General features: G+C 43.2%; 1 protein-coding gene across 2 annotated transcripts in view; it reads right to left on the bottom strand.

Annotated features, from left to right (window-relative positions):
• Positions 1-695: 695 nt before the first annotated feature.
• EPG5 (ectopic P-granules 5 autophagy tethering factor) overlaps positions 696-13,357 on the bottom strand; it is a 127,564-nt gene continuing 114,902 nt past the window's right edge. For both annotated transcript variants that reach the window (XM_055559455.1, XM_055559454.1), the window contains exons 40-44: positions 7,742-7,984; positions 6,013-6,229; positions 5,284-5,499; positions 3,770-3,884; positions 696-2,684 (exon numbers count right to left, since the gene is read on the bottom strand). In XM_055559455.1, coding sequence (XP_055415430.1) covers positions 2,502-2,684; positions 3,770-3,884; positions 5,284-5,499; positions 6,013-6,229; positions 7,742-7,984 — 974 coding nt within the window. In that variant the 3' untranslated portion in view covers positions 696-2,501. The remainder of the gene's footprint in view (positions 2,685-3,769; positions 3,885-5,283; positions 5,500-6,012; positions 6,230-7,741; positions 7,985-13,357) is intronic.

Consider the following 13,357-nt stretch of genomic DNA (forward strand, 5'->3'; position numbering starts at 1 on the left):
CCGGGTGCCGCCAGGCCGAGCAGATGTGTCTGCAGGACCGACCTCCCCTGGCATCTGTGCATCCCATTTTCTGTAGAGTGAGGTGGGGGAGCCAGGAGATCTTGGGGTGCAGTGTGCCTCTCTGGCCCACCCCATGGTAACTTCAGAGAGGTAGGTGGAGAAGCACAAGAGGTGCTTTTCAGCGAGCCCAGAAGCTGCCAGGCATCCCAGCCTGAACCAGATGCCACTGCTGGCCACGTGCGGGGAACGTCTGTGCTGTCCACCTTCAACACCACTCGGCCAGGCAGTTCCTTGGTCTTACTGACTCGGTGTCAACACGCAGCACCGCTGTCTCTGGAACTGGCCCCGCGCTCTCTGGAGGTGACTATTTTGCCGACAAAGGCTCATTATTCCTGAAAGCCAGTGGGCAGACTGGTCTCTTCTTTCCCAGGAGGCTACAGCAACGTAGCCACCTTTTGATCTGTCTCAGTGTCGTTACAGTCATTTCTTAGCCCAGAGCCTCTCAGGAACCTATGTGTGAGTAAACCTTTCACTGTTAAGCATAAAGAGGAAGGACTTTTACCAACCATCTCTGATAATCCAGTTGGTATCCAAGAAAATAGACGAAATCAGGCATAAAAAATCTCCATCAACTTTAACAACTGAAATACTTTACCAGATAGTGTGATGTCCCTAAAAATCAAATTCTTACCAGCTACAACCAAAGATTGATTTATTTTTTAATAATTTTTACAGAGCAAATACATTATAAATATTATAAATCTTCAAAAATTGAGATTAAACATAATTTTCTTTGAACGTATGTACTGTCACTCAAAATTTTCACATTCTAGGATATCAGTAATTACATCCTCCTCAAAGAAAGCAGCACACAGAACATTTCCCGTCATAAAAATCTTTGTTGCCAGATCAGCCATGGAGCGGCCCACAGCTTCTAAAAATGTGTAACAAGGAAAGCTCTGAGATGCGTCCCTTGGAGATGGGTACTTAGTGGCCCACAGGACTTGAAGGGTAACAGGGATGGTCTTTACCAGAGCATGTCTGAGGGGCAGAACTGTTCTGTTCAACTAGAGATTCAAAATAAAGAACAGCTCCTACAACACTTCCGACTGTTGGGGGAGGCACCCCAAATTGATACTTGGAAGAGATTATCACTAGCTTAACCCATCCCACTGGTAAAAGTTCTCAGTGATTGACACATTTTTTAGGTAAATATTCTCAGGCTATAGACAACCCTGAAGCAAGGCATGGTATGCCGGCTGGACAAACAAAATCAATTTTGAGCCAACAGAATTATGACTACAAAGACAGAAGTCAAAATGCTGATTCCAGGGTGGGGTGAGGGGGCATACGGCAAGAGCAAGAAGATGGCGGCAACACGAGGCAACGCCGTCTGCAGACAAGCTTCGGTGACGAAGGAACTGTTAACAACAGCAGGCACACGCTGATTTTAAAAAGGCCAAATTTCAATTAAGTCTCCTGACCTGACCCGGTTTCCACTGACCAGCAATGTCTCAGCAGGTTTGCCAGCTTCGTTTGAGTTTAAATCTGGAGTGGATAAACAGGCAGGGAACAGAGAATTGAGGTCTCTGTTTCTGTCTCTCTCAACAGCAGGACCTTCAGACATCAAACTTGGGGTCTGGAAAGAGTTGCAAATGACATGTCTACAGGGGCCAAGTGAGTGATGTGAATGAAGGAGTGGGCCAGGGTAGGACCAAAGGGATCATACATCTACACTGAACTGGAGAGACGAAGCCCTGCCTACACGCTCAGCCACGGGGATCAAACAAAAAACACCTGTGCATGACTTGCTCCCCACCAACTGCCAGCACACACCCCCGATTTAGAGCAAACGGCTTCTCCATGAGGACACATGGCTGGATGGACGTGGATGCGTCACCACCTCTGCTGTCCGCTTCAACCAGGATCAAGTGGTCCTATCTGAGACCGGGACTTTGATTCGGCATTCTTATCTCCCTTCTGAGAGAAATATTTTAAGCTGTGGGGAATACCTCCCCCTTCTTTGAGAAATGCATACATTTTCAGAGCTTTTTTACTTTGAAGGAACACAACCGGGGTGCAAAAGTGAGGGTTCAACATGATTCCCCAAGCAGTGAGACCTGGCACAGGAGTCTTGACATTTAAATCAAAGAGGAGAAGAGAAGTGGCAATACACAAAAGCACCCCATCCTGGGGTCTCATCAGATGACGGATATTCAGGAATTGTGAGTGGTTCTCTACCCAGTAGAACTTAGTAAGTTTCTCTTGTTGGATGAATACAAATACTACAGAGTCCCTGGAACATTCTAAGAGCTAAGGAAACACACACACACATGTGCACATGCACAACAGAATTATCTAGTGCTCACTCACCAACCTGCATCTATGGTCAGCTAACTCACTGGCCAAACGGCAGGTGAAACTGAGCAAAGTTACTTGTGCAATGGCAAAGTTAAATGTAAACATAAATAGCAACAGGTTTATCGAGAGCCTCTGAGTTACTATCGGATGTTGTCCAAATAATGCACTTCTGGATACAGACAGTTCACAAGAAGAGCCAGGAAGCTTTTCCCATCCTGGAGGCAATGGCCAGGATGCTTTATAAATTGTGCAGCCTGAGATATCTGATCCTGGTATTCAACATACTGCTTACTCGATGTCAAGGATTCAAGAGCATTCAGAGCCTAAAAGACATGGAAGACAAGAGGTTAACCACACGGATGCAGGTAACACGGTTCCCGCAGGTGCAGCGCACCTGCTGTTGTCATCTGGGGCAGCTGGGAGCCTCCCGGGAAGGCTACAGAACTGGAGCCAGGCTTCTTAAAGGCAGGCATTGGTTAGCCGCAAGCAGGAGGAGGCCAGCAGCCCAGGCCTCTCCGGCTTCGGCAGCCTTCCACATTGCTCCTCCTGGCCTGTGCCGTTCCCCAGTCCTTCCCCGCTGTCTTCCTCCTTGTCCTCTTGCCCCCGTGCCAGCGGTGCAGCGGCCCCACCAGCGCATCCTCTGCGTCTCTCCTGGAGCCTCAACCAGAAACCACAGGCTTCGGTCACCTGTGAGACCTGTTTTAATTTCTGTTGGGTTTGTTCTCGGGTTATGAAGTAATGTTGTACTAAACCGTAACTAGATAAAATTCAGAAGAAACCAGTGGCTAAGTGCTGCTGAGGGTGACTGATAAGATTGCTCTATCAGTCAACAAACACAGCAGACAGACCAAGCTCCTCTGGTTTCCACCCAACAGAAACAGCAATGATATTCCCATGCATCTCTTCAGGAATGAAGAAAAACGTTCTTTACTTCCATAATTTTAATTTTTCATCCCTTCATACTAGGAGAAGAGAAAAAGACTGTATTTAGAAAAAAATCGCAAAAAAAAAAAAAAAATCACAACAATGGTTCCTGGGGAGATGGGGAGCTTGGCCACCCCTAGGATTATGAACATGAACCATGAGGTACCCCTCTCACACACGGGGACCACTGCACTAGAGGGCACAGGGAGCTCCAATCAGGTGCCCTGTGACAACCTAGAGGGGTGGGATGGGGGGGAGGCGGGGGGAGGTTCAAGAAGGAGGGGACATAGGTACACCTGTGGCTGATTCATTTTGATGTTTGGCAGAAACCAACACAATACTGTAAAGCAATTATCCGATTAAAAATGAGTGAGTGAAAAAATAAATAAATAAAAATTAATTTTAAAAAAGATGGAGGGGACATGTCACCTTCCCTCCTCCTGTGGAAAACGTCTAACCCTTAACCATGAAGCTTTTTACTGACCTGCTGAGCTTTCATGGTCAGATATAACTCAGAGCTGGGCTTCAAGCGGATCTGATCCTCGGCAGGAACTTGAACTGAAAGGAAGGCAGCCATGCTTCGGGCAGCCACTCGGAACCTTAGGTGTTAGGGAGGAATTAGAGGCAGTAAATGACTATTAAAGTAAGCATTTTATAACAAACATCACATTTTCTATTAAAAAAAAAATAAGTTAAACACATCTCCAGACCTGCTGCTACTATTAGCCTCCTTGGGAAAATTATAAATATGATCAAGGAACTCTTTATGATCCTTCCATTATCACCACCCAAACAATGAAAGAGGAAATAAGTACTGGTGCATGCTAACATACGGATAAGCCTTGAAACTTCATTAAGTGAAAGAAGCCAGACGCAAGAGGCCATGTATTGTATGATTCCATTATGTGAGATGTCCAGAACAGGATATACATAAAAGTCAGAAAATCCATGAGTGGTTGCCAGAGACTTGGGGGAGAGGCAAAAAGAGAGTGATTGCTTAGCAGGTATAGGATTTCCTTCTGGGATGATGAAAATGATCCGGAACAAAATAGTGGTAACGGCTGCAACAACGCTGTGAATGTACTATATACCATTGAACTGCACATTTTTTCTTTTTATTTTGGCTGTACTGCATGGCATGTGGGATCTCAGCTCCCCAAATAGGGATCGAACTTGTGCCCCCTACGTGGAAGCATAGTCTTAACCACTGGACCCCAGCGGAAGTCCCTGTATTATACATTTTAGAAGGGTTACCATGATAAATTTTATGTGCCATGAGTTTTATAATTTAAGTGAATCAAATCACACTTAATTTAGTAAAAATCAAATCAATTTTAGTCCTGCTAAATTCTACCATGAACAAAGGAGCATGATGTAAACTGGATTGGACTGGGTGGTTATTCCAGAACGCTGATATCAGAATAGTATGGGAATGTTTTTCAAACCAGGTAAGACCTTTAGCAGAAAAACCATGATACAAATAAGTCTTAGAGGATAAAATGGGACTAATGGCAAATTCTTTCATACCTCGGAATTTTTAGCAACAAAAACCTGACTTTATTTCTCATTCCTCATCCTTCTAATCAGTTAACTTCCACTCATCTTGACTTAACAATTCTGCTAGACCAAGTCCCTCACAGAACCTGGGTCTCCCTGACAAAGCGCTGGCAGTGTAGCAGCTGACCAGGTATTTTAACCTAACCCTGCGCACCATCACTGGCTCAAAGGCAAAAAGCAACGAGTAGTGTGGTCAGGTTACAAAGTCAAAAGACAGTGAGATACTGCTAAAAAAAAAAACACTTTGAACATAAAAGTTGTTTTAAAATGGAAAAAATAAACATCCTTTTTAAAATATAAAGATGTAATCAGGCTCTGATTTCTTACTTATCTCCGGAAGGAACCTAGCCCCCAAACAGAAAATCTACCTAGTATCTCGCCCCCGAGGCAGTGCAGGAGTCTGAGGCCCACTTACAAGAGCAGCGGCAGATGCCTTCTCACCTGTTGGACAAGGGTGACTTCCGGCCCAGCCCAATTGCCCCGAGAATCCCCGAGCTGAGCCTCTCCTCAGCCAACAGGTTCTGCCGGCCTTGAAGCATAAGCAGGATTCGAATGACAGACTCTGTCAAGACCGAGTCATTCTGCTCCGTCTGAACCAGAGACAGCTGCAGGACTTGGTGCCACCACAGAAACAGCTTTGCTTCTTCCTGCATAGAGCTGAGGAGTTGAGAAGGGTGGTGGGGGGGTGAGGGGGGTGGGGGTGGGTGAGAATCAAATTAGGAAGAGATTCTTTCCACCCTCATTTAACCAGAAGTCCACACAGGAGCTTTCAGTATTAGGGACACTGAGCCCTTTAAAAGCTTAGGCTGACAAGTTACAATGTTAATAAAGTACTGGGACAGTAAAGGAGCAGCTGATATTTACTGCGCCTTCTACATGCTGGTCGCAGTATATGAGCTCAATGTCCTTGTAATCAAGTGAGATAAACGTTGCTACCCCTACCTACTTAACTGAATCAAAGCTAAAGGTGGTGCTTCAAAAATGCCTGTTTTAGGAAAGCAAAAGCCTGCTCAGAAAATCGGTCCATGCAAGGAAAATCTTCCCGAAACAGCCTTGTTTGTTTCTTATGTATCACTTGGGTCTCTGCACTGAAATGGACACTAATCTAAGCCCAAATTTCCAGCTATTCCAACCTGCGGGTTGGCTGTAGCAACTGGAGGATCAGCATACCTTGGATATACCTGTTCCAACCACTTGCTTAAGAGCAGCAGCACTTTCATTTCGTTCCTTAGCGTCTGCTCGCTATTTAGACATTGAAGCAAGTAGACGTAGAGAGTCAAGTAGCTGCCAAGGGACAGGCACTCCTGCAGAAACTCTTCAATGGTGAGCTCGGGAACCTGAAGGGACACCAGAATGGGGCCCCATCCTAGATTCTGGTTGAGGGAGCCTAAGAAAAGAACACCGAGAGGAGAGAACAGGGTAAGAGCAAGAATCAAACTTCTAACTACTCTGATGAACCTTTCGCTTTAAAATTTAAAAGCTTCATGTCGAGAAAACACCACTCACCTTGGCCTCGGAGGGCCTGACAACGCTTCACGGTTTGGACTGCAAGCCCTCAGGCTAAATGCCTGTGTCCTGGCTGCCAGTTCCAAGGGTTAAGAAGTCAGGCACGTGGCTGGCTGCTTTTTCATAAATCCCTCTTTCACCATACTATGACCATTAAAATCACAGACACTGCCTGTCCTAGTCATCTAAGAATTTTAATTTTACCGAATACCATTTTTAAGTATGTTACAAACACTTCAGCTTTTCTGGGGGATATTATTATTACTTTATCCATCATAAGTATTTTTTTAAGCATCAAAGTTTCATTTGACTCCTATCTTAAATACACAAATTCTTCAAAATGTTTCATAAAGGGAAAAAATGAATTTGATTTCAGGAACAAAGAGTAAACAAATTTGGAGCAAGAGGGTTGTCCTGATGCTTCTCAATTCTGGGGGCGGGAATGAGAATATGGTGGCATGGTGACACCACAGAACTTTCCACAGGGGACACGGGAACATGGATCCTCGTGTGCTGCAAAGGAAGGGCTGGGGCAGGTTACAGGCACCTCCTGGCATTCTCACTCCAGCACTCTTCCTTCCCCCCTACTGTGAGCACGAAGATGTATATCTGGGCATCAGAGTTAAGAGGCACTGCTCTGAGCAGTTCTTCTTAACCAGGCCAAGCTGTTGCCAGAATCTGCAAGTGTACAGGTAGGAAATAAAGACAAATCAGGAATGGGCATGGGGGTAAGGGAGAGAACTTCTTCATAATAGTTTAAAATATATGACAAAAAGCAATAAAAGGACCTAAGAAAAATTTTAACAAGTGACAAAATAGAGGAAATTAATATAGTGGATAATTACAAAGATTCTGGTTTATAGCATTTGCTTTTAGGACCATGACTAGGCCTATGACGTACACAATTTACCTATCATACAAGGATTGGTCTGACACTGCAAAACCCCTCATTTTAATGAGTCAGAGGTTCCCTTCCTTGAACCAAGATGGTAGCAACATGGGCCAAAGGTTCTCATGCTGACTACAGATCTTCATGAAGAAAACAAACTATATCCGGAAACATCAACAACATTTACAGAGAGATTAGAGCGGTACAATCCTTCAACAGGAAGGGTCTGGAAAAGGTATCTCCTTCACTGTATATGCTCAGTCACTCAGTCGTGTCTGACTCTTTGTAACCCCATGGACTATAGCCCATCAGGCTCCTCTGTCCATGGGATTTTCCAGGCAAGAATATTGGGAGTGAGTTGCCATTTCCTACTCCAGGGGATCTTCTCAACCCAGGGATCAAACCTGAGTCTCTTGCAGGCAATTCTTTACTACTGAGCCACCTAATCTTCCCTGGAGAAGACGGATCAACCGAGAGCCTACTGAGGTAAGAGGATGCGCTTACCCTCTTTGAAGTAAGCAGTGATGCAGGCTTCCGTCGCCTCGGCCATGTGGCGGACAGAAGCCAGGCTCTGGCAGGCGGCTGTTAACAGCGGCAGCACCGCCAGCCCGTGCACTTTTTGCCCAATCCAGGTCCGGATACTGCCTCGGAGGAACTCTGCTGTTGGGACAGTCGCATTGTTCATCATCATCAGGACTTCCATGAAGAGGCTGCTGAGGGCCATGTGGCGGGTCTGGCTGTCCAGGTCTAAAAGGGAACACAAACACGTACGTGCCAAAGGCTGCTGGTATGATGACGTGAACGTGATGAAGGGGACAACAGTGTTTCAAAGCAGCTGCTCTCCAGGGGCCAGAAAGAAAATCCTGGATAGTGCTTAGATTTTACGGATAGGATATGGTACATAAACACTTTGAAGAGCAAAGCAGGAACTCCTGCAAGACCTTAAAACCTTTTTTACCCCCCAATTTTTCCTGATTTTTAAAAAAAATATTTTTTATTGAAGTATAATTGACCTACAATGTTGTATTAATTACTGCCATACAGCAAGTGACTCAGATAAATACACACATAAACACAGACACAGATTTTTTCATATGCTTTTCCATTATGGTGACCACATGATATTGAATTTAGTTCCCTGTGCTATACAGTAGGACCTATTGTTTATCCATTCTATATATACCAGTTTACGTCTGTGAATAGTGACTTTAATCTATCTTTTAATTATGACTCATGGGAACAAAAATGATTCCAATAAGCCTCCTAATAGATTGCAGCCTCTCTTCACCATCAACTGAGCCAACAAATATTTCCTTAAAAACCAGAACTGATCCTGATTAAGAAGTTTCTAGTATGCCATTCTTCTGATTAAGATGTTTCTAGAATGCATTCTGCACTCATCTCATACGCTAGCAAAGTAATGCTCAAAATTCTCCAAGCCAGGCTTCTACAGTACATGAACCATGAACTTCCAGATGCTCCAGCTGGATTCAGAAAAGGCAGAGGAACCAGAGATCAAATTGCCAACATCCGTTGGATCATCGAAAAAGTGCGAGAGTTCCAGAAAAACATCTACTCCTGCTTTACTGACTATGCCAAAGCCTTTGACTGTGTGGATCACAACAAACTGTGGAAAATTGTTAAAGAGATGGGAATACCAGACCACCTGACCTGCCTCCTGAGAAATCTGTATGCAGGTCAGGAACAGTTAGAACTGGACACAGAACAACAGACTGGTTCCAAATCGGGAAAGTACGTCAAGGCTATATATTGCCACCCTTATTTAACTTATATGCAGAGTACATCATGAGAAATGCTGGACTGGATGAAGTACAAGCTGGAATCAAGAGTGCCGGGAGAAATATCAACAACCTCAGATATGCAGATGACACCACACTTATGGCAGAAAGCAAAGAACTAAAGAGCATCTTGACGAAAGTGAAAGAAGAGAGTGAAAAAGTTGGCTTAAAGCTCAACATTCAGAAAACTAAGATCATGGCATCTGGTCCCATCACTTCATGGCAAATAGATGGAGAAACAATGGAAACAGTGACAGACTTTATTTTGGGGGGCTCCAAAATCACTGCAGATGGTGACTGCAGCCATGAAATTAAAAGATGCTTGTTCCTTGGTTAGAAAAGTTATGACACACCTAGACAGCATATTAAAAGGCAGAGATATTACTTTGCCCACAAAGGTCCATCAAGTCAAAGCTATGGTTTTTCCAGTAGTCATGTATGGATGTGAGAGTTGGACTATAAAGAAAGCTGAGTGCTAAAGAACTGATGCTTTTGAACTGTGGTGTTGAAGAAGACTCTTGAGAGTCCCTTGGACAGCAAGGAGATCCAACCAGTCCTAAAGGAAATCAGTCCTGAATATTCCTTGGAAGGACTGATGCTGAAGCTGATACTTTGGCCACCTGATGTGAAGGACTAACTCACTGGAAAAGACCCTGATGCTAGGAAAGATTGAAGGCAGGAGGAGAAGGGGACGACAAAAGATGAGGTGGTTGGATGGCATCACCGACTCAATGGACATCAGTGACCTCTGGGAGTTGGTGGACAGGGAGGCCTGGCCTGCTGCAGTCCATGGAATTGGACAAGACTGAGCAACTGAACTGAACTGAGAGTGCCCTTCATTGCTTTGCCTGGCTATTATTCAATCTTCTGGGTCCAGTTACATAAGACCAACTAAATCAATTTCTCCATTATTGTCTGCTAATTTTTTTTCTTTTAACAGTCACTAAGTGTTGCTGACTTTCCACGTTATTGCTTTAGCTATGTTATCTCATTCCATACTTACAATATCTATACAATACAGGGACAATTCTTTCTCAATCATGAACCAGTCAGTTGTTCCATACAGGATTCTGGCTGTTGCTTCCTAACTGAGAAAGGAGTGCAACAAGGTTGTTCGCTGTCACCACGTTTATTTAACTTATATGCTGAGCACATCATGAGACATGCTGGGCTGGATGAGTTATAAGCTGGAATCAAGACTGGCAAGAGAAACACCAAAAACCTCAGATACGCAGATGATACCACCCTAATGGCAGAAAGCGAAGAGGAACTAAAGAACTTGATGAGGGTGAAGGAGGACAGTGAAAAAGCTGGCTTAAAACTAAATATTAAGAAAACTAAGGTCATGGCATCGGCCCCATCACTTCTTGGCAAAAAGAAGGGGAAAAGGTGGAAGCAGTGACAGATTTCCTCTTCTTGGATTCTAAAAACACTGCAGATGGTGACTGCAGCCATGAAATCAGAAGACAATTGCTTGTTGGCAGGAAAGCTATGACAAACCTAGATAGTGCATTGAAAAGCAAAGATCTCTCTTTGCTGACAAAGGTCTGTATAGCCAAGGCTATAGTCTTTCCAGTGGGCACGTACGGTTGTGATAGCTGGACCGTAAAGAAGGCAGAGCATTGAACAACTGATGCCTTCAAACTGTGGTGCTGGAGAAGAGTCTTTCAGAGTCCCTTGGACAGCAAGGAGATCAAACCAGTCATCTTTAAGGAAGTTAACCCCGAATACTCATTGGAAGGACTGAAGCTGAAGCTCCAATATTTTGGTCACCTGATGTGAACAACTGACTCACTGGAAAAGACCCTGATGCTTGGAAAGACTGAGGACAGTAGGAGAAGAGGGCATCAGAGGATGAGATAGCTGGATGGCATCATTGATGCAATGGACATGAACTTGGGCAAGCTCTGGGAGACAGTGAGGGACAGGCAGGCCTGGTGTGCTACAGTCCATGGGGTTGCAGAGTCAGACACAAATGGCAACTGAACAACAACAACACAGGAACAATCATTATCCTCTCTATGCAGATGAGGTCACACATACGTTCAAGGTCACAAAGCCAGGCAGTCACTTCAGAATCTACATTTTAACTACCATTTTAGATACGCTCTGTGATAAACATATATCACAGACATGTCCAAGAAATTTCAACTGGTTTTTCTGTTCCCCTGTCCAACCAACTCAAATAGTCACACCAGTGTTCTACTAGTATGCTTCCCTAAAAACTACAGTTGCCTACTTTCAAATAGTATCTAAATAACCAACAACAACAAAAATGTTTGAGATTCATCTGTGCTGGTGCAATTCTCACTGCTATAGAGCATTTCATTATGTGAATATATAATACTTCATCTTGCCTACTGAACACAGGACTTGTTCCCAGTTTGGCTGCCCTCATATGCACAGGGACGTTGTTCATGTTTCCCGTGGCACAAGGAAACATTTCTTTGGCTGCATACCAAGGAGTGAAATTCTGAGCCATGGGATATGCAAACTAGTAGATGATGCCAAACGTTTAAAAATGATGAAATGATTAAACATTCAAACATGTACATATTTAAAAATGATGAAACATTTAAAACACTGATGAAAGATAACAAAGACAACACAAACAGATGGAGAGATATACCATGTTTTTGGATTGGAAGAATCAATATTGTGAAAATGACTATACCCAAAGCAATCTACAGATCCAGTGCAACCCCTATCAAACTACCAATGGTATTTTTCACAGAACTGGAACAAATTAATTCCACAATTTGTATGAAAACACAAAAGACTCCAAATAGCCAAAGCAATTTAGAGAAGAAGAATGGAGCTAGAGGAATCAACTTTCTTGACTTCAGACTATATTACAAAGCTACAATCATCAAGACAGTATGGTACTAGTTCAAAAAGAGAAATATACACCAATGCAACAAGACAGAAAGCCCAGAGATAAACCAACGTGCCTATGGGCACCTTATCTTTGACAAAGGAGGCAAAACTATACAATAGAGAAAAGACAGTCTTTTCAATAAGTGCTGCTGGGAAAACTGGTCAGCAATGTGTAAAAGAATGAAATTAGAACACTTCTTAACACCATACACAAAAACAAACTCAAAATGGATTAAAGACCTAAATGTAAGACCAGAAACTGTAAAACTCTTAGAGGAAAACATAGGCAGAACACTCTTTGACATAAACCACAGCAAGATCATCTATGACACACCTCCTAGAATAATGGAAATAAAAACAAAAATAAACAAATGGGATCTCATTAAACTTAAAAGCTTTTGTACAACAAAGGAAACTATAAGCAAGGTGAAAAGATAATCCTCAGAATGGGAAAAAATAATAGCAAATGAAACAACTGACAAAGGATTAATCTCCAAAATATACAGACAGCTCAATACAGAAAAACGAACAACCCAATCAAAAAGTGGGCAGAAGACTTAAATAGACATTTCTCCAAAAAAGACATACAGATGGCTAACAAACACATGAACAGATGCTCAACATCACTCATTATTAAAGAAATGCAAATCAAAACTACAATGAGTACAGGGGTGGGATGGGGAAGGAGGTGGAAGGGATGTTGAAATGGGAGGGGACACAGGTAAACCTATGGCTGATTCATGTTGATGTTTGGTAGACGCCAACACAACACTGTAAAACAATTATCCTGCAATTAAAAATAAATCCATTAAAAAAAAACTACCATGACGTATCATCTCACACCAGTCAGAATGGCTGTTATCAAAAAGAATAAATGCTGGAGAAGGTGTGGAGAAAAGGGAAACCTCTTGCACTGTTGGTGGGAATGCAAATTGATACAGCCACCCTAGAGCACAGAATGAAGATTCCCTAAAAAACCAGGAATAAAACTACCATATGAGCCAGCAATCCCTCTACTGAGCATATACCCTGAGGAAACCATAACTGAAAAAGACACATGTACCCCAATGTTCATTGCAGCACTATTTACAATAATTAGGACATGGAAGCAACCTAGATGTCCACTGACAGGTGAATGGATAAAGAAGCTTTTGTACATATACACAATAGAATATCACTCAGCTATAAAAAGAAACACATTTGAGTCTGTTCTAATGAAGTAGATGAACCTAGAGCCTATTATACGGAGTGAAGTAAGTCAGACAGAGAAGACAAATATCATACATAAAAGTATATATATATGGAATTTAGAAAGATGGTACTCATGATCCTATTTGCAGGGCAGCAAAGGAGACGCAGACATAAAGAACAGACTTTTGGACACAGTGAGGGAAGGTGAGGGTGGGATGATTTTAGAGTAGCACTAGAACATATCCATTACTGT

Source organism: Bubalus kerabau, chromosome 21 (assembly GCF_029407905.1).
Source record: "Bubalus kerabau isolate K-KA32 ecotype Philippines breed swamp buffalo chromosome 21, PCC_UOA_SB_1v2, whole genome shotgun sequence".
Lineage (NCBI taxonomy): Eukaryota > Metazoa > Chordata > Mammalia > Artiodactyla > Bovidae > Bubalus > Bubalus kerabau.